Genomic DNA, 20256 nt, shown 5'->3' on the forward strand with positions numbered 1-20256 from the left:
ATCATCCAAAGTCCCGGCTATTGATTTCAGATGAAAGCAGAACAAAGAATATAGAACAAAGAACATGTCAGCATGTTACAGGCCCTTCAGCCCTCAATGTTGCACTTGCCTGTGAAACCATCCAACCTACACTATTCCATTTTCATCCATATGTTTATCCAATGACCATTTGAATGCCCTGAAATGCCTTTTGGGAGTCTACTACCATTGCAGGCAGGGTATTCCATTCTCTTACTACTCTGAGTAAAGGAGGTACCTCTGACATCTGTCCTATATCTATCACCCCTCAATTTAAAGCTATGTCCCCTCATGCTAGCCATCACCATCTGAGGGAAAAGGCTTTCCCTGTCCACCCTATCTAACCCTCTGATTATCTTGTATGGCTCTATTAAGTCACCTGCCAACCTTCTTCTCTCTAACGTAAACAGCCTCAGGTCCCTCAGCCTTTCCTCATAAGACCTTCCCTCCATATCAGGCTACATCCTGGTAAATTCTCTCTGAACCCTTTCCAAAGTTTCCACATCCTTCCTACAATGTGGTGACCAGAACTGTACACAATACTCCAAGTGCGGCCGCACCAGAGTTTTGTACAGCTGCAGCATAACCTCATGGCTCTGAAACTTAATCCCTCTCTCAATAAAAGCTAACACACCATATGTTTCTTAACAACTTTCAGGGCTCTATGCACATGGACACCAAGATCTCTCTGCTCATCTACATGACCAAGAAACGTACCACTAACCCAGTACTCTGTATTCTGTTGCTCCTTCCGAAGTGAATTACCTCACACTTTTCCACATTAAACTCCATTTGCCACCTCTCAGGCCAGCTCTGTAGCTTATCTATGTCCCTCTGTAACTTACAACATCCTTCCGCACTGTCCACAACTGTACTGACCTTCATGTCATCTGCAAATTTACTAAATCATCCTTCTGTGCCCTTATCCATTGATTAAAAATGACCAACAGCAGTGGCTCCAAAACAGATCCTTGTGGTACACCACTAGTAACTGAACTCCAGGATGAATATTTCCCATCAACCACCACCCTCTATCTTCTTTCAGCTAGCCAATGTCTGATCCAAACTGCCAAACCGTCCTCATTCCCATGCCTCTGTATTTTGTGCAATAGCCTACCGTGGGGAACCTTATCAAATGCCTTACTGAAATCCATATACACCACATCAACCACTTTACCCTCATCCACCTGTTTGGTCACCTTCTCAAAGAACTCAATAAGGTTTGTGAGGCACCACCTACCCTTCACAAAACTGTATTGACTATCCCTAATAACTTACTCCTCTCTAGATGCTTACAAGTCCCACATCTTATGTCTTTTCCAACACTTTACCCACATGGAAGGAAGTCTCACTGCTCTATAATTACCAGAGTTGTCTCTACTCCCCTTCTTGAACAAGGAGACAACATTTTCTATCCTTCAGTCTTCTGGCACTATTCCTGTAGACAATGATGTCATAAAGACCAAAGCCAAAGGCTCTACAATCTCCTCCCTGGCTTCTCAGAGTATCCGAGGATAAATCCCATCTGGCCCAGGGGACGCATCTATTTTTACATTTTCCAGAATTGCTAACACCTCCTCCTTGTGAACCTCAATCCCGTCTAGTCTAGTAGCCTGTATCTCAATATTCTCCTTGACAAAAATGTCTTTCTCCAGTGTGAATACTGATGAAAAATATTCATTTAGTGCTTCTCCTATCTCCTCGGATTCCATGCACAACTTCCCAATGCTATCTTTGACTGGCTGGAAGAATGTGGTGCTGGAAAAACACAGCAGGTCAGGTAGCATCTGAGGAGCAGGAAAATCGATGTTTCGGGCATAAGCCCTTCATTAATCATTTGAGGGCCGAAGGGCCTGTATTGCACTGTAATGTTCTATGTTCTAAAGGAGATACTTATTTGGTGAAGATATGTGATTGTTAATGAAGATTAGTGGGAAGCCAGAGGATTGGAAAGTCTTTAAAAACCAGTAGAGGACATTTAAAAAAGTAATAAAGAGGGAAAAAGATGAAATATGAGAATAAATTAGCTGGCAATATAAAAGAAGATTGTGTTTTTCCTTAGATATCGAAAAGCTAAGACAGACACAAGAGTGAACATTGGACCGCTAGGTAATGAGGCTGGAGAAGTAGTAATGGGGAATAAAGAAATGGTGGAGGAACTGGATAGGTACTTGGTAGCAGTTTCCACAGGAAGATACCAGCAGCATAGCAGATCTTCAAGAAAGTGAGGGGCAGAGGTGAGTGTAGTGGTCATCACTAAGGAGAAGGTTCTGGGGAATCTGAAAGGTCTGAAGGTGGATAAATCATCTGGACCAAATGGACTATACCCCAGAGTTCTGAAGGAGATAGTTGAAAAGATTGTAGAGGAATGTGTGATGATCTTTCAGGAATCTCTGGAGCCAGGGAGGACTGGAAAATGGCAATGATTATACCCTTTTTTTGAAGGGAGGGAGGCAGAAGACAGGAAACTATAGGGCAGTTATACTGACTTTGGTCTTTAATAAGATTTTAGAGTCCATTAGTAAGGATGGGATTATGGAGTATTTGAAGTGCATGGTGAAATAGGGCTGAGTCAGCATGGTTTCATTAAGGGGAGGTCATGCCTGACAAATCTGTTAGAATTCTTTGAGGAGGTAATGAGCAAGTTAGACAAAGGAGAGTCAGTGGGTGTGATCTATTTGGATTTCAAGAAGGTGTTTGACAAGGAGCTGCACAGGAAGCTGCTAAATAAGATAAGAGCCCATGGTGTTAGGGGCAACGTACTGGCATGGATAGGATTGGCTGACTGGCAGAAGGCAGAGAGTGGGGATAAAGGGTTTTTTCATGATGACAGCCAGTGACTGGTGAAGTTCTTCAGGGGTCTGTTATGGGACCATAACTGTTCACATTAATGACCTGGACGGAGGAACTGAGGGTGTTGTTGGCGCATTTGCAGATGACACAGATAGGTGGAGGGACGAGTAGTGTTGAGGAAGTGGGGAGGCTGTAGAAGGACTTGAACAGGCTAGGACAGTTAACAATGAAGTGGCAGATTGAATACAATGTGGGGACATGTGAGGTTGTACGTTTTGGTTGGAAGAATAGAAGCAGATTCTGGATTAGTGGTGCTGGAAGAGCACAGCAGTTCAGGCAGCATCCGAGGAGCAGCGAAACCTTGGATGCTGCCTGAACTGTTGTGCTCTTCCAGCATCACTAATCCAGAATCTGGTTTCCAGCATCTGCAATCATTGTTTTTACCTCATAGAATAGAAGCAGAGACTATTTTCTAAATGGGGAAAGGTTTTGGAAATCTGAAGCACAGAGTTACTTGCAAGTCCTGATTCAGGATTCCCTTAACGTTAACATGCAGGTTCAGTTGGCTGTTAGAAAGGTAAATGCAATGTTCGCATTAATTTCAAGAGGTCTAGAATACAAAAACAGGGATGTATTACTGAAACTGTATAAGACTCTGGTCAGACTGCATTTGGAATATTGTGAGCAGTTTTAGACTCTGTATCCGAAGAAGGGTGTGCTGGCATTGGAGAGGCTTCAGAGGGGGGTTTACAGGAATGATCCCGCAGATGAAGGGTTTGTCGTATGAGTGGTGGTTGAGGACTCTGGGTCTGTACTCAATGGAGTTTAGAAGGATGAGGGGATGGGAAATCTGATTGAAACTTAGAGAATACTGAGAGACCTGGATCGAGTGGACATGGGGAAGATGTTTCCACCAGGAGGAGAGACTAGGACCCGAGGGCACAGCCTCAGGGTGAAGGGATGACCCTAAAGAGCTGAGATGAGGAGGATCTTTTTCAGCCAGAGATTAGTGACTCTATGGAACACATTACACAGAGGGCAGTGGAAGCCACAATACTGAATGTATTTAAAACCGAGATGGATAGATATGTGATTAGTAAGAGGATCAAAATTACAGGGAGAAGGCTGGAGAAGAGGATTGAGAAGCACAATAACCATGATCAAATGATAGGACAGAGTCAATGGGCTGAGTGGCTTAATATCTGAACCTATGGCCTTAAGGAGAACAATCCCAGCTTCTCCTGTCTCTTCACATTCACTGAAGTCCCTCATCCCTGCTCCCATTCCCTAGTCAATCCCCTCTAATAACTGAAGGCATAAGAACAGGAGGAGGCCATTCAGCCCTCTGAGTCTGCTCTGCCATGTAATGTTATCACGGTTGATCTTGTGCTGCAATGCCATTTCTCTGTGCACCCTGGACATTTGAGGTATTGCTATAACTGAAGTTGGACAGTGCAGCAAATCCTTTTCCTGCTCCCCTCCTCCACTGATTACATTAATGTTTATATTTCCCCAGAGTGTTACTATGACAAAACAACGGGTTTTTGACTGTATCAGGTTTAAATTAGAAACAATTCAGCCAGCTTTTTAGTCAATAAAATAAAATTGGGCTCATTACAAATAAAACCTAATCCAACAAACACCAAGTTTATTGACAAAAAAATTAGATTTTGCAGGGCAAAGTTATATTCTAACATTCAAATTTAACATAAGGCAATTTGGATAATGGACAAATAATAGTTGAACTACCCATGTAACACTTTAAATAGCAAATATGATCAAAACAGATCCCATGGATGTCTGGGTAGTCCTCCCTGGTGTTAGTGATTCTGTCAACTACCACTTCCTATTAAATTTCATAAGGGATTCCAATTGATCAATTTTGTTAACCCAGTCTCAAAACCCCTCAGGACCACTCTGTCTTGGACCACCTCAATGTTCTGGTGGTTCACTTTCCTTTCCTGGGACAATACTCCTCAGGTTCTTGGAAAATGTCCTCCAACATGGAGTACTCATGGAATGATTCCAACTTTTCATGAACAGCTTACTTCATCAAAGCCAGTGCTCATCTGGATTGGTTCCTTCAGCTTTCATTTGCTTTAGTTGAGCAATGTAACCTATCACAGCTCTCAAGACTTGCTGCTTACAACCTCCTGGAAACTCTTCCTGAGTTCTAACAGTAAGGGATTATCCAACTGTTCTTGACTTCTCACTGTGTCCACAGCTACACAGTCCAGCTGAATGAGTCACTCAACAGGGAGCTTGCTTCTCTATCTAGGGACTGAACTGCATGATTTTTGGCTGATTTGGATATGAATGTTTTGGAGGGTTTTTGGTTATTTGTCTCACTGTATGTTACTAGCTTCACCTCAGTATCTGCAAGACTGTAATAGAGGCTCAACATCCTGCTAGGCGAGAACATCAAAAATATTGAAAAAAGACCTAATGAACTTCCTGAAATATCGAGGATTCAACACAAAAGAAGAATTGAAATCTGGGCCAGGTCAGTCATGATCCTATAGAATGGTGGGGGCGAATGGACAATTCCTGCTCCTAGATCTTATGTTCCACAAACAACTTACCACTCAGCAGGCAGCTATGGAAAAACTGGCCTCCCTTATCCCATGCTAGCTTTAAAAATCTGCCATGCCCCCTGACATTCCAAAGCTACCCTGTTCAGTGATGGGTTGTTGTAGAATGGAGATAGTTGGAGATGGCACTGCAATTCCTGGCAAGGCAAAAGTGAGGACTGCAGATGCTGGAGATCAGAGTCTAGATTAGAGTGGTGCTGGAGAAGCACAACAGGTCAGGCAGCATCCGAGGAGCAGGAAAATCAACGTTTCAGGCAAAAGCCCTTCATCGGGAATGAATTCCTGGCAGGGACCAGGGGATGGTGATCAAGGAGCTGGGGCAGAGAAGAGGGGGAAGTGAACCTACTGAGGGTAATTGGATTGCTCAGATAACAATGCACTGGACAGTATTTGGCCATTTTCTTTTATAAATAGCACTGTTTTGTCCAGTCCTGTACATCACAGTGACACCAGCTCACAGCCACTGGCCATTCACAGTGGATCAATGATTGTGCTGAGAACTTGCTGCAGCCTCAGGAACAAGACGTATCGAGGACCCTGAAACCACTGCCCCTTGTCCAACAATAACCTAATGGTGTCACTGCCTCAGTTTCCCAAAACTGTGGGTGAGAATGAGTCACTCAACCATGTCTGGGGCAGGGAGGGATAACACACAAAAAGAAGAGGCTATTGCATTCAGCTTGGAGTGGTGCTGGAAGTGCAGGTCAGTCAGCATCCGAGGAGCAGGAAAATTGACGTTTTGGGCAGGAGGGTTGATGAAGCTCCTCGGATGCTGCCTGACCTGCTGTGCTTTTCCAGCACCACTCTAATCTTGACTCTGATCTCCAGCATCTGCAGTACCCACTTTCACCTAATGCATTCAGCTTGTTAGAAATTAGCTCAGTGGCGTGTACACTGAACTGCTCTGTGTTCATGTTGTTTAAAATCAGAGTCTCCTGCACACCTCTCCCCTCACTCCCCCTGCCTCCTCCATGTCTAAACCTCAACATTTTCTCCCCCATAGTACACTTGCCATTTCCAACATGATGGAAGGTGACATTGAACACTCCTCAGTCTCGACACTTTAATCAGGTCTGGAACATCCAGATTCCCCAACCCTCAGGACCCCACCCATTCACCTACCTGCTCAAATCCCCCCTCACCCCGCCCCCAGCCCCTGGCACATGGGGTCACCATGCCTAGAGGCAGCTACTCACTGGCACCTCCAACTCCTGATCAGTAGAGAAACCCCTCCACATGACCCCCTTCGCTTCATGTTTGTCCTTATCCCACCCTTTGTTGATACTATTGCCCCCATCACAACTCTCATCATACCACTCTTCCCCTCAGTCCTGAAGAACAACTTGGGGTCCAATCTCCTGCCTGGGGGTAGGGCACCCCCATATTTCTGCCTGGATCCTCTTTCCCCTCAGTTTCTGTGGATGGACTGTTTGGACTGAGTGAAACCCCATGAGTGACCGAACCGGAGAGCCCTGGGGTGGGAGGTGCCCAGAGCACTGACTGATTGTTGTAACTCACACCCCCCGCCCCACCCACACAGACTGCATTAGGACTTCCTTCCCCAAGTCTGGCCCCTCGAGAGCCCCAGGACTGACCGTGACTCACTGACCTGACCGGGAACACTCCGAGTGGTCACCTTACCATGACTATTCCCCTGGCTGGGATTGGAAACTTCCTGGTCACAGCCCCCTGACTGTTGGGTACCTCCCTGGGCCTAGGGGAGGGTGAGAGCCTGGAGACTGGGAGTTGCAGTTACCGACTCAGGGTGTGAGATGCTGGTACATGGAGATGCTCAGAGATTGACTGATTCCGTTCTGTCACACACCTCAGCAGATCCCAACACACTCAGACCCTGAGAAAATAAGGTGACCCAGCACAGCTCTCCATTGACTCACACTCTCCCCACCTTGAAATAGTTTGAGTGGCCTATTCAAAACCTTCCTAAAGTCCTGCACTTTGTTCCCAGGCAATATTGACCGAAACTAATATTCTGGAACAGCCAAATGCAGCATCCTGTGGGAAGTCAGGGTGACTTGAATGGTACAGTGTTCTGGCTCTGACAGAACAGAAATGACAAGAACTTGTCAAAATCTGAAAGAACATATCACCCTCAGCTTTGGATTTATTTACCAGCCAAGTCTCCACTGTCTCAGGGGCAGAGAATTCTCACAGCTTCTTCACTCTTGCCAGGACCTTACCATCTCTCCTATCATGTGGCGAATTGAGGTACACAGCACCTGCTGAGAGCTGGAGATTTATAAATGAGACTAATTCCCTGTCACTCAGGGAATAAATAACCTGACCAAGCTTCAGTGCAGTGAGATTGATACAGACGGACAACAAGTCTCTTGACAGCTACTTCCTGGGAGGGAAACGGAAGGGATTAATCGGTGAGATCATGGGAAGTGGGAAAGTGGAAAAAAATGATGGAAGGAAAGTCTTTGTACCAGAATACTCAAACCAGCACCTCCCAGCAGATTGTGTGAATGGCCTCTCAAGGGGGGTGTGGACATACAGCATTCCCCTAAAGAGGAAAGATTCACATCTCAACAGACAGGAAGTCTAATTAACCTTGTTTACTGACCCAGCAAAATACACAGCACTCTTTACTCCTGACTTCATCTCCAATCTTATTACCAAATGCTTTTCAATTTATTAAAAACGAAAGGAAAACTAATTAAAGATCGATACTAATGAATGCATTGATGAAATGCAGGTTTGTCAGCACTTTGCTCAGAATACATCCAGAGACCAATCACAGGAATGGCTTTGAGAAAGTTTCAAAGTCACTGCCCTGTCCCTCCATCTCCCCCAGAGTGGGGTTGGGGGAGGGGGACGGAATTACCCACAAGCCTGAGTGCTCTTGGGTACCGTGTTAGTGACTGTAGGGCAAGACCTCACCCTCTCTCAGGAAGATGGTGCACCACTCAGGGCTAAAGTGAGGACTGCAGATGCTGGAAACCAGAGTTTAGATCAGAGTGGTGCTGGAAAAGCACAGCAGGTCAGGCCGCATCTGAGGAGCGGGAAAATCTAAGTTTTGGGCAAAAGTCCTTCATCAGGAATAGAGGCTTGAAGCCTCCAATGTGGAGAGATAAATGGGAGGGAGCTGGGGAGAAGGCAGGACAGAGTACAATAGGTGAATGGAGGCGGGGATGGAGGTGATAGGTCAGAAGGGAGGATGGAGCAGATGGGTGGGAAGGGAGATTGACAGGTAGGACAGGTCATGAGGACAGTGCTGAGCTGGGAGGTTGGAACTGGGGTAAGGTGGGGAAAGGGGAAATGAGGAAACTGGTGAAGTCCACATTGATGCCCTGGGGTTGAAGTGTTCCGAGGCGGAAGATAAGGCGTTCTCCTCCAGGTGTCGGGTGGTGAGGTAGCGGCGGTGAAGGAGGCCCAGGACCTCCATGTCCTCGGCAGAGTGGGAGGGGGAAGTTGAAATGTTGGGCCACTGGGCGATGTAGTTGATTGGTGCGGGTGTCCCAGAGATTTTCCCTGAAGTGCTCTGCTAGGAGGTGCCCAGTCTCCCCAATGTACAGGAGACCGCATCGGGAACAACGGATACAATAAATGATATTGGTGGATGTGCAGGTAAAACTTTGATGGATTTGGTAGGCTCCTTTGGGGCCTTGGATGGTGGTGAGGGAGGAGGTGTGGGCACAGGTTTTGCAATTCCAGGGCTATCAGCTGTGATATTCTCTGCCAACTCTCCTTCTTTCTCTACACAAAGTCTGTGGCCTCAGTGAGACAGGATAGATCACTGGTGAGGCTAACTAGAACAGGCATTTGTCTTACAAATCAGCTCATTTATTGTATGATATCATCTGTTTCTTTTTCTGTGAAAGGACTGTTTCCAAACACAAGGTCAGAAGTCACACAACACCAGATTATAGCCCAACAAGTTTATTTGAAGGTGAAGTGCACTTCACCTGATGAAGGATCAGCGCTTCCAAAGCTTGTAATTTCAAATGAACCTATTAGACACTAAGTTGGTGTCATGTGTCTTCTGACCTTGTCCACTCCAGTCCAACACCGGCAGCTCCACATCAAGGCTTCCAAAAACAAGGATTGTGTACAACATTACTGCACTTTATAAAAGCCATGTTCTTGACCCTCATTGTAAGTGCTGTTTACACAGCTGTTGGTTCAAATCATCGGGGAGGTTTGTTACGGGTGAGCTGGAGTCAGGGGCTGTGTATGAAGGGAGCTACTGCTGGCAACAAGCAGCTGATTGGTCTATTAGTTATCCATGACAAAGGCCTTCTGCCTGACAACAGCAATGTGATTGGCTCCCAGGGAGTTAGTGGGTGCGAATGAGGTAATCCTAACCTTGCAGACGTTTGGAAAGGAAGGTGGTGTCATCTCTGCAGTAAAAAACAGTAAAAGTCTGAAGAAAGTCAGTTTATTTGCCCTCACCAGTTGCTGGAAGTTTCTAACCCAATTAGCCAGAGACTTTATAACATTGTAACCAGTTACTCTATAAAAAACTGAAAGTAGCTGGAAATTAGAGATGGAGAAGCAGCAGGTCTTGATGGGCTGAGAGGATTATGTCAGTGAACCCTGTGAACAGCAAACATTGAACTGCTTTCCCAAAAATTTTCCTTCTACGCAAAGCACCTGGCACCTGTCTGCCAGCTTGTTGGTTTCAATCAGAAGCCATTAGAGCTCTGGAAGTGAAGGAGCAGTGTTTCTGTGCTGCAGCAAAAGGTATCCTAACCCCAAAGGCAGCCAGTTCATTTCCTCTTTCCCGTTGCTGTTAGCTGTGACCAATACTGAATATAACAGAAACCTTTATACATGGGTACCAGTCACTCTGTGCCTTCGACAAGCGATGGGGGAAATATCTGGAGAAAGAACATTGAGTAGCAGTGTCTGATCAGCAAAAGGATCATCTCAGCAAACCCTATGGACAAGAACCTTAAACTACCTTCTGCCCATAACACCCTTTTTGTGTCCATCTGTTTGTGTCTTTATAAATGAGTTAGACTTTTATTGAATGGAGTTACATGGTTGACAGTCCATAGTTGTTTATCTGTAGAATCTGCGTACTTGCAATTCGTGATTTCTTTTTAGAACAAAGAACAAAGAAAATTTACAGCACAGGAACAGGACCTTCAGCCCTCCGAGCCGGAGCCAGTCCAAGTCTACCGTCTACACCTATCATCCAATTCCTAAGCATCTGTATCCCTCTGCTCCCCACCTACTCCTGCATCTGTCCAGACGCATCTTTAATGAATCTACCGTGCCTGCCTCTCCCACCTCTGCTGGTAACGCGTTCCAGGCACCTACCACCCTCTGTGTGAAGTACTTGCGTGTATCTCCCTTAAACTTTCCACCTCTCACCTTGAAAGTGTGACCTCTCGTTATTAGATTAGATTAGATTACTTTCAGTGTGGAAACAGGCCCTTCGGCCCAACAAGTCCACACCGCCCCGCCGAAGCGCAACCCACCCATACCCCTACACCTACCCCTTACCTAACACTACGGGGAATTTGCCATGGCCAATTCACCTGACCTGCACATCTTTGGACTGTGGGAGGAAACCGGAGCACCCGGAGGAAACCCACGCAGACACGGGGAGAATGTGCAAACTCTACACAGAGAGTCGCCTGAGGCGGGAATTGAACCCAGGTCTCTGGTGCTGTGAGGCAGCAGTGCTAACCACTGAGCCACCGTGACGCCCATGAATCCTTCTCCCTGGGGAAAAGTCTGACTCATGTATTCTGTTCACCTAAGTGTGAAAAATCAGATATGTTGGGGAATTTTCAGACTTCCTTAAAATCATTAACTTTTGTGATGACTGTAGGAAAATCTGGTTTGATTTCTGGTGTGTTACCCCAGGGGGTAGTACAGATAGCATGGGGGAAACGGTCTATAGTAATTTAGCAGGCACAATTATCTCTGGAGCTATGTACAATCCATCCATTCCCCTCAGGAACTCACTGCAATGCCTCCACTTAAAGGCTGTGTGATACTATTGGATTGGGTGCAGTTCATTCAATTTCAACTGTCATTCCCCCAGAGCCATTTCTGCCCAATGATTTGTCCAATTAGAGGTCATTGCTTAGCCTTGACCACATCCAATAGGATTTCAGACTGGCCTAGGATAGGGAGGGGGTGGACAATGAGGATCTCTGTTCTTCCTAATCAGTCAGTGCAGAACATGAACTCAGAGACAGCAGAAGGCCAATTAACCCATCATGTACATGCCAGATCTTTGAACTGTCCAACTGAACATAGAACCTTACAGTGCAGTACAGGCCCTTCGGCCCTCGATGTTGCGCCGACCTGTCATACCAATCTGAAGCCCATCTAACCTACACTATTCCATGTACGTCCATATGCTTGTCCAATGACGACTTAAATGTACTTAAAGTTGGCAAATCTACTACCGTTGCAGGCAAAGCATTCCATACCCTTACTATTCTCTGAGTAAAGAAACTACCTCTGACATCTGTCCTATATCTACCCCTCAATTTAAAGCTATGCCCCCTTGTGCTCGCTGTCACCATACTTGGAAAAAGGCTCTGCCTGTCCACCCTATCTAACCCTCTGATTATCTTATATGTCTCTATTAAGTCACATCTCAACCTTCTTCTCTCTAATGAAAACAGCCTCAGTTCCCTCAGCCTTTCCTCATAAGACCTTCCCTCCATACCAGGCAACATCCTGGTAAATCTCCTCTGAACTCTTTCCAAAGCTTCCACATCCTTCCTATAATGCAGTGACCAGAACTGGACACAATACTCCAAGTGCAGCCACACCAGAGTTTTGTACAGCTGTAGCATAACCTCATGGCACCGAGACTCAATCTCTCTCTTAATAAAGGCCAAAACACTGTATACCTTCTTAACAACCCTGTCAACCTGGGTGGCAACTTTCAAGGATCTGTGTACTTGGACACCAAGATCTCTCTGCTCATCTACACTACCAAAAATCTTACCATTAGCCCAGTACTTTGCATTCCGGTTACTCTGACCAAAGTCAATCACCTCACACTTGTCCACATTAAACTCCATTTGCCACCTCTCAGCCCAGCTCTGCAGCTTATCTATGTCTCTCTGTAACCTATAACATCCTTCGTCACTATCCACAACTCCACCGACCTTAGTGCTGTCTGCAAATTTACTAACCCACCCTTCTATGCCCTCTTCCAGGTCGTTTATAAAAATGACGAACAGCAGTGGACCCAACACCGACCCTTGCGGTACACTACTGGTAACTGGACTCCAGGATGAACATTTCCCATCAACCACCACCCTCTGTCTTCTTTCAGCAAGCCAATTACTGATCCAAACTGCTATATCTCCCACAATCCCATTCCTCCGTGTTTTGTACAATAGTCTACTGTGGGGAACCTTATCGAACGCCTTGCTGAAATCCATATACACCACATCAACCGGTTTACTCTCATCTACCTGTTTGGTCACCTTCTCAAAGAACTCAATAAGGTTTGTGAGGCACGACCTACCCTTCACAAAACCGTACTGACGATCCCTAATCAAATTATTCTTTTCTAGATAATTATAAATCTTATCTCTTATAACCTCTTCCAACACTTTATCAACAACTGAAGAAAGGCTTACTGGTCTATAATTAATAGGGTTGTCTCTACTCCCCTTCTTGAACAGGGGAACCACATTTGCTATCCTCCAGTCTTCTGGCACTATTCCTGTAGACAATAACGATTTAAAGATCAATGCTAAAAGCTCGACAATCTACTCCCTGGCTTCCTCCCTGCCTGACAGGTACATACTTATCTAGGACAAACAGTAGCTTTTCCTTGAAAAAGCTCCACATTTCTAATGTGCCCATCCCCTGCAGTTTCCTTCCCCATCCTCTGCTTCCTAAATCTTGCCTAATTGCATCATAATTGCCTTTCCCCCAGCCCAGCTGTAACTCTTGCCCAGTGGTATACACCCATCCCTTTCTATCACTAAAGTAAACATAACAGAATTGTGATCGCTGTCACCAAAGTGCTCACCTACTTCCAAGTCTAACACCTGGCCGGGCTCATTACCCAGTACCAAATTGAATGTGGCTTCACCCCTTGTTGGCCTGTCTACATACTGTGTCAGGAAGCCCTCCTGCACACACTGGACAAAAACTGACCCATCTATAGTACTCGTACTATCGTGTTCCCAGTCAATATTTGGATAGCTGAAGTCCCCCATGACAACTACCCTGTCTCTCTCACTCCTATTGAGAATCGTCTTTGCTATCCTTTCCTCTACATCTCTGGAACTATTCGGAGGCCTATAAAAAACTCCCAGCAGGGTGACCTCTCCTTTCCTGTTTCTAACTTCAGCCCATACTACCAACTGATTTAATTTCCCTCCCTTCTCCTTCCCCACAGCCCCCTGTGGTGTTCCTTTCCCTGTATCCCCCTGATTCCCGCGTGAAAGCTATGATTGAATTTGCTCCCATCGCCCTTCCAGATCCGAACAACTCACTGTGTAAAACAATCCCCCTCCCCTCCCCCTCTGGGGCTTTTCCTGATTCCCTTCAATCTGTCTCCCTCTGCTCCCTCACCCTCCTGCCCCTGGAAACACTTCCTCCTGATTGACTCCATCAAACTCTCTCCCAGATTTTGAACACCTCGGTTAAACCCCTGGGTTCTGTTTAATTCCAGGGTACGAAGACAGGACCCTTCAGTTTCCTGGTGCACGTTCAGTGACTGCGTGTAGAGTGAAATTCAAAACACTGACTGCTCCCCAATCAGAAGCTAAACCAAAACCTTGATTTTCTTTTCACGAGGATTGAATTGAGAAGTTGGGTTGTTACACAAAATCTGTCCTGAACTTTGATTAGACTTTACTGAAAGCCCTTGCCCTCCCCTTCTGGACACAATATAGAATTCAACAATTTTAGGGCCTGAGCACCTTCCCCCTGTCCTTCCCCACCTCCCTCCCTCACACACCAGGCTCTGTCAGCACATGGGCTGCTAGCACACACAACCCATTGTCAGCTATTAATAACAATCCCCATTAGCAGCTTCATGCCCCCAGACTGACCTTTATCCACTCCTTTCTCTATCCAACGGTTTTTCTCTCTCTTTGGGTTCTGTCCTCATGCCCACCCCACCCACCCTATCTCCTGCATGTACACCAACATCTTCTGAGCTACCATCAGCTCTGAAGGAGGGTCACCGGCCCCGAAACATTAACTCTGATTTCTCTCTCCACAGATGCTGCCAGACCTGCTGAGATTTTCCAGCAATTTCTGTTTTTGTCTCTCTCAGTCTGTCTGTCTGTCTATCTCTCACTGTATCACTGTCTGTCTCGATCCCTCTTTCTCACACCTTTTTAGTTGCTCGATAAATGCACCTTCTTCATTGGTCTTTGGGTCACGAGACAACATCTCCTGTCTTGTCTTGATATTCAGTTTGATTGAAGACTACTCGAGTGATCCACAAAGGGATTTTAATGAGATTGCAGGCATGGTGTAGAAATTGTTTAGCTCTGATCTTCCAGTTGACATTTGAATTCTCCACCTGATTTTCACACTGACATTTCTGTTCTTGGTCTCCTGCCAAATGCCAGTCTTTATCTTGTTTTCCTGTTTCTATTCAATTCTCTCAGCGATGTCCTTCATTCAGCTAATGAACCTCGGACCAAGGCTTTGTGACTTAGCTCCAACCATAATCACTTCCTTTACTTTGTAGTCCATCACACCTTTGGTATTTAATCTCTCTCACCCTTAAACCAATCCCAGGACATTCTAGGTGTTCGACCTGACCCTCTAGGTTTTCCAAAAGTATAAAATACCAATTAGATTTCCAACCCCTTTTAGTTTGGAAGAAGTGATACCAGACTCAAAACATTAACTATCTCTCTCTCTCTACAGTTGCTGCCAGACCTGCTGTGTTTCTCCAGCATTCTCTGCATGTATTCAGATTATCAGCGCCTCCCTGTGGTTTCAGTTTTATTATTTTTGTAGGATTACCTGAAGACCAATTGGCCCGGGTGGACCAGGGAATCCACGCGGTCCTTCGTCACCTTTCTGTCCGAACATTCCCTGTTGACCTCTGGGACCCGGCTCCCCATCTCCACCCTCGAGAAAAGAACACAAACACAGTTCAGTCTCTGGCTGTAGGATAACAAAAACCAATGGAAAGGAAACATGATGCAAGACAAGTGGATTCTAAACAAAGATTGGGGGGGGGGAGGGAGGGAGGGGAGGCAGGTGTTCAATGAGGGTCATTACTCTTTGGAATTCTCTTGAAAAGGCCCCAAGGCAGAGGGAGTTCAACAATGTTGACATTCACAGTAGACAAGCAGGAGGCTGGGAGAACACAGCAAGGCAGGCAGCATCAGGAAGGAGAGACAGGAGGCTGGAGGATCATTATTAATTTAGGAGTTAGTTACTGCAGTACAGAGGAGCAATTGTTGGAAGGATCTTCAAATGAGGTTTTACAGGTAGAGTTTAGGAACAAAAGGAGGACAGTGACATTGCTGAGAGTGTATTATACAGCCCCCTCCTCCCCATCACCCCTCCCCAAACCCTCAACCCCACCAACATCCAGAGGGCAATAGGGGAGCAGATTATAGAGACAATTTACCGAGCTGCGTAAAAACGATAAACAGGGTAATTATGTCAGAAGATTTAAACATCCCCAATGTTAATTGGGATAGTCATCGTGTAAGGCTTTAGAGGGACAGCTTTCTTGAAATGCGTTCAGGAGAGCTTTTTATATCAGCATGAAGATAGCCCACAAGGGGCGGTGCAGTGCTGAATATCATTCTGGGGAGTGAAGCTGGAGAGGTCTTTGAGGTGACCAGGTGGAAGCAGTTTTGTGATCAAGCGACAGAGAGAAGCGAGAGTGAACATAGGTCCCTTAGGGAATGAAAATGAGGAAACAGTAACAGGGTATAAGGAAATGGCAGAGCAGTTAAATAAATACTTCACGGTGGAAGACACTAATAGCATTCCAAAATTATAAAATATTCGAGGACCAAAAGGAGGAGAGGAAATAAATGCAATAACTCTCCACAGAAAGCATGAGAGAAACTAATGGGACTAAAGTAAGATAAATCCCCTAGCGTTTTTTAATCATTCATTCATGAGATGTGGGGGTCACTGGCTGGCCCACATTTGCTGCCCAACCCTAACTACTCTGGGGAAGGTGGGGGTGAGCTGTTTTCATCTGCTGTGGGTTGACCCACAATGCCTTTAGGGAGGGAATTCTAGGATTTTGATCCAGTGAAGATGAAGGAACGGCGATATATTTCCAAATCAGGATTGTGAGTGGCTTCGAGGGAAACTTGAAGATGATGGTGTTCCTCTGTATCTGTTGCCTTTGTTTTTTAGGTGGAAGTGGTCATGTGTTTGGAAGGTGCTGCCTGAGGATCTTTGGTGGATTCCTGCAGAGCATCTTGTAGATAGTACAGACTGCTGCTACTGAGCGTCAGTGGTGGAGAGAGTGGATATTTGTGGATGCTGAGCCAATCAAATGGCCTGCCTTGTCCTGGATAGTGTCAAGTTTCTTGAGTGGAGCTGCCCCCATCCAGGGCAAGTGGGGAGTATTCCATCACACTCCTGACTTCTGCCGCTGTAGATGGTGGGACAGGCTTTGGGGAGTCAGGAGGTGAGTTCCTGGGAGTGGGGTTGGAGTTGTGATGTCAGGAACAAGGGGAAACCCCTTAAAATCCGATGGGAGTTCTGGTACTCGTCCCCACAGGCAGCTGTGGAGACTTTGGCTGTAGGACATCACCAATTGGCTGTGACTATGTTTATGCACAAATGATGCAATGCCTCATGAGATTTAGTCTTTATTTATTCGGAGGAAGATTCTAACTCAAATCTGCAAATACATTCTCCAACTGTGTAATACTGTCCAAACATCTCGAAGCCCTGAGAAAAGACACCAGGTGGTTTTTGTGTTGGAGAACCTTCTCTTTGTGTTTGCTCCTCAATGGCTGTTCACTAACTCATCGAAACACAAGAAAACCCAACATAAGGTTCTGCTGGTCTTCCTGGTCAGCGAGTTCCTGTTACCGGTTTGTGAAAACTAAGAGGACCATTCGAGCAAAGTTAGGGATCTCCCATAACCAACGGGATGTAAGAACACACTGTAGCGGCTAATCCAGGGAATCCAAGCGATCCAGGGTATGGGAAGAAATGGAAAAGGCATTAGAATTCAATGATGAGCAATGATCATCTGCAATGTCAGAGAAGGCTTGAAGGGCCAAATGGCCTGTTTCTGCTCTGGCTTTGGATGTTTTGATGAATCGCCTCCCATTATTTTGATGAGCCCTGTCCTTGTTATAGAATTACCAGTGACAGCAAGGGTAGTGACTTACTGCTGGTCCAGGCTGTCCAATAGGTCCTTGAAGACCATGAGGTCCAGGAGGTCCCTGAGGAAAGAGACAAAAGGAAAGAGGTGAAGCCAGTACTGGGCTATCGCACAAACCAGGCTCCAAGGTTAAACTGTCAGACAAGGTGACCTGCTTCAAGCCTGCACCGTCATGGAGTGAGTTCCTGAATCAGCCGGTTTTAATAACTCTGGACCAGGTGGGACTTGAACCCAGGCATCCTGGATCAGAGATAGGGACAACATTACTGCACAACAACATTCCCTTGAGGACACTCAGCGCTGACATGAGTAAAGACTACAATGGTAGCTCAGTAAGGCCTGGGAAGATGCTGAGCTGGTTCAGGTGACACAGCGAGAGGCTGAAGGGAATCTTGGGCTTGTCCATTAAGGTTCAGCTCTCACTGGGAGCATCCCAGACAGAGGGAAAGGGTGAAAGCTGTGCCATAGCAACAAGGCCTCACTCTGAAAGAACTCCCAGAAACAGTGAGGACTTCCCCACCAGAGGCTGAGTGCTGAGGGAGTGCCGCACTGTCAGAGGGTCAGTGCTGAGGGAGTGCCGCACTGTCAGAGGGTCAGTACTGAGGGAGTGCCGCACTGTCAGAGGGTCAGTGCTGAGGGAGTGCTGCACTGTCAGAGGGTCAGTGCTGAGGGAGTGCCGCACTGTCAGAGGCTGAGTGCTGAGGGAGTGCCGCACTGTCAGAGGGTCAGTGCTGAGGGAGTGCTGCACTGTCAGAGGGTCAGTGCTGAGGGAGTGTCGCACTGTCAGAGGCTGAGTGCTGAGGGAGTGCCGCACTGTCAGAGGCTGAGTGCTGAGGGAGTGCCGCACTGTCAGAGGGTCAATACTGAGGGAGTGCAGCAATGTCAGAGGGTCAGTGCTGAGGGAGTGCCGCACTGTCAGAGGGTCAGTGCTGAGGGAGTGCCGCACTGTCAGAGGGTCAGTGCTGAGGGAGTGCCGCACTGTCAGAGGCTGAGTGCTGAGGGAGTGCCGCACTGTCAGAGGCTGAGTGCTGAGGGACTGGAGTTTGATACAAACAGGAGTTTTTGAGAAAATGCTGAGTTACTGGAGACTTCTGAATGGAGCCACGTGCTGTAAAGCAGCAGAGAGGGAGGAACCACAGGAATATTTCCATCAGGAATCAGTCGCCTCACTCACCTGCTCCCCTTTTGATCCTTTTGTTCCTTTCTGACCAGGTTCCCCAACCTCACCCTGTGGGAACAAACAATCAAATGAAAGCTTCATAGAACATCAAACAGTACAGGCCCTTCAGCCCTCGATGTTGTGCCGATCCTTTATCCGACTCAAAGATCAAACTAACCTCCACACCCTTCATTGTACTATCATCCATGGGCCTATCCAAGAGTCTCTTAAATGTCCCTAATGTCTCTGACCCTACTCCCACCGCTGGTAGTGCATTCCACTCCCCCCCCCCCCCCAATTCTGTGTAAAGAACCTACCTCTGACATCGCCCCTAAACCTTCCTCCAATCACCTTAAAATGATGCCCCCTCGTAATAGCCCTTTCCACCCTGGGAAAAAGTCCCTGGCTATTCACTTTGTCTATGTCTCTCAACATCTTGTACACCTCGATCATGTCGCCTCTCATCCTTCTTTACCCCAATGAGAAAGCCCTAGCTCCCTCAAACCTTCCTTCATAAGACGCACCCTTCAGTACAGGCAGCATCCTGGGAAATCTCCTCTGCACCCTCTCTAAAGCTACCACATCCTTCCTATAATGAGGCAACCAGAACTGAACACAATATTCCAAGTGTGGTCTAACCAGGACTTTATGGATCTGCAGCATAACCTCGCGGCTCTTAAACTCAATCCCCTGCTCATGAAAGCCAACACACCATCACCTTCTTAACAACCCTATCACCTTGGGTGGCAACTTTGAGGGATCTATGGACATGGACCCTAAGATCCTGCTGTTCCTCCACACTGCCAAGAATCCTGCCTTTGAACTGCATTCAAATTTGACCTTCCAAAATGAATCAATTCACACTTTTCCAGGTTGAACTCTATCTGCCATTTCTCAGCCCAGCTCTGCATCCTGTCAATGTCCCATTGCAGCCTACAACAGCCCTCCACACTATCCACAACTCCACCAACCTTCGGATCATCGGCAAACTTACTAACCCACCCTTCCATTTCCTCATCCAAGTCATTTCCAAAAATCAGAGCACAGAGGTCCCGGAACCAATCCCTGTGGAACACCACTGGTCACTGAGTTCCAGGCTGAATACTTTCCATCTACTACCACCCTCAGTCTTCTATGGACTAGCCAATTCTGTGTCCAGACAGACAGGTTTCCCTGTATCCCATGCCTCCTTACTTTCTGAATGAGCCTACCATGGGGAACCTTTTCAAAGGCCTTGCTAAAATCCATATACACCACACCCACTGCTCTACCTTCATCACTGTGTTTTGTCACATCCTCAAAGCATTCAATAAGGTTTGTGAGGAATGACCTGCCCCTCAAGGCCATGCTGACTATCTCTAACAAACTATGTTTTCCAAGTTATCATAAATCCTGTCTCTCAG

General features: G+C 46.5%; 1 protein-coding gene across 7 annotated transcripts in view; it reads right to left on the reverse strand.

Moving 5' to 3' along the window:
• The window catches only part of col11a1a (collagen, type XI, alpha 1a), a 444140-nt gene that overhangs the window by 66704 nt on the left and 357180 nt on the right, over positions 1–20256 (reverse strand). For all 7 annotated transcript variants that reach the window (XM_072574917.1, XM_072574914.1, XM_072574912.1 and 4 more), the window contains 3 exons: positions 18869–18922; positions 17702–17755; positions 15345–15452 (listed from right to left, as the gene is read on the reverse strand). In XM_072574917.1, the coding sequence (XP_072431018.1) occupies positions 15345–15452; positions 17702–17755; positions 18869–18922 (216 nt within the window). The remainder of the gene's footprint in view (positions 1–15344; positions 15453–17701; positions 17756–18868; positions 18923–20256) is intronic.

The sequence above is a fragment of the Chiloscyllium punctatum genome, chromosome 7, assembly GCF_047496795.1.
Source record: "Chiloscyllium punctatum isolate Juve2018m chromosome 7, sChiPun1.3, whole genome shotgun sequence".
Classification (NCBI taxonomy): domain Eukaryota; kingdom Metazoa; phylum Chordata; class Chondrichthyes; order Orectolobiformes; family Hemiscylliidae; genus Chiloscyllium; species Chiloscyllium punctatum.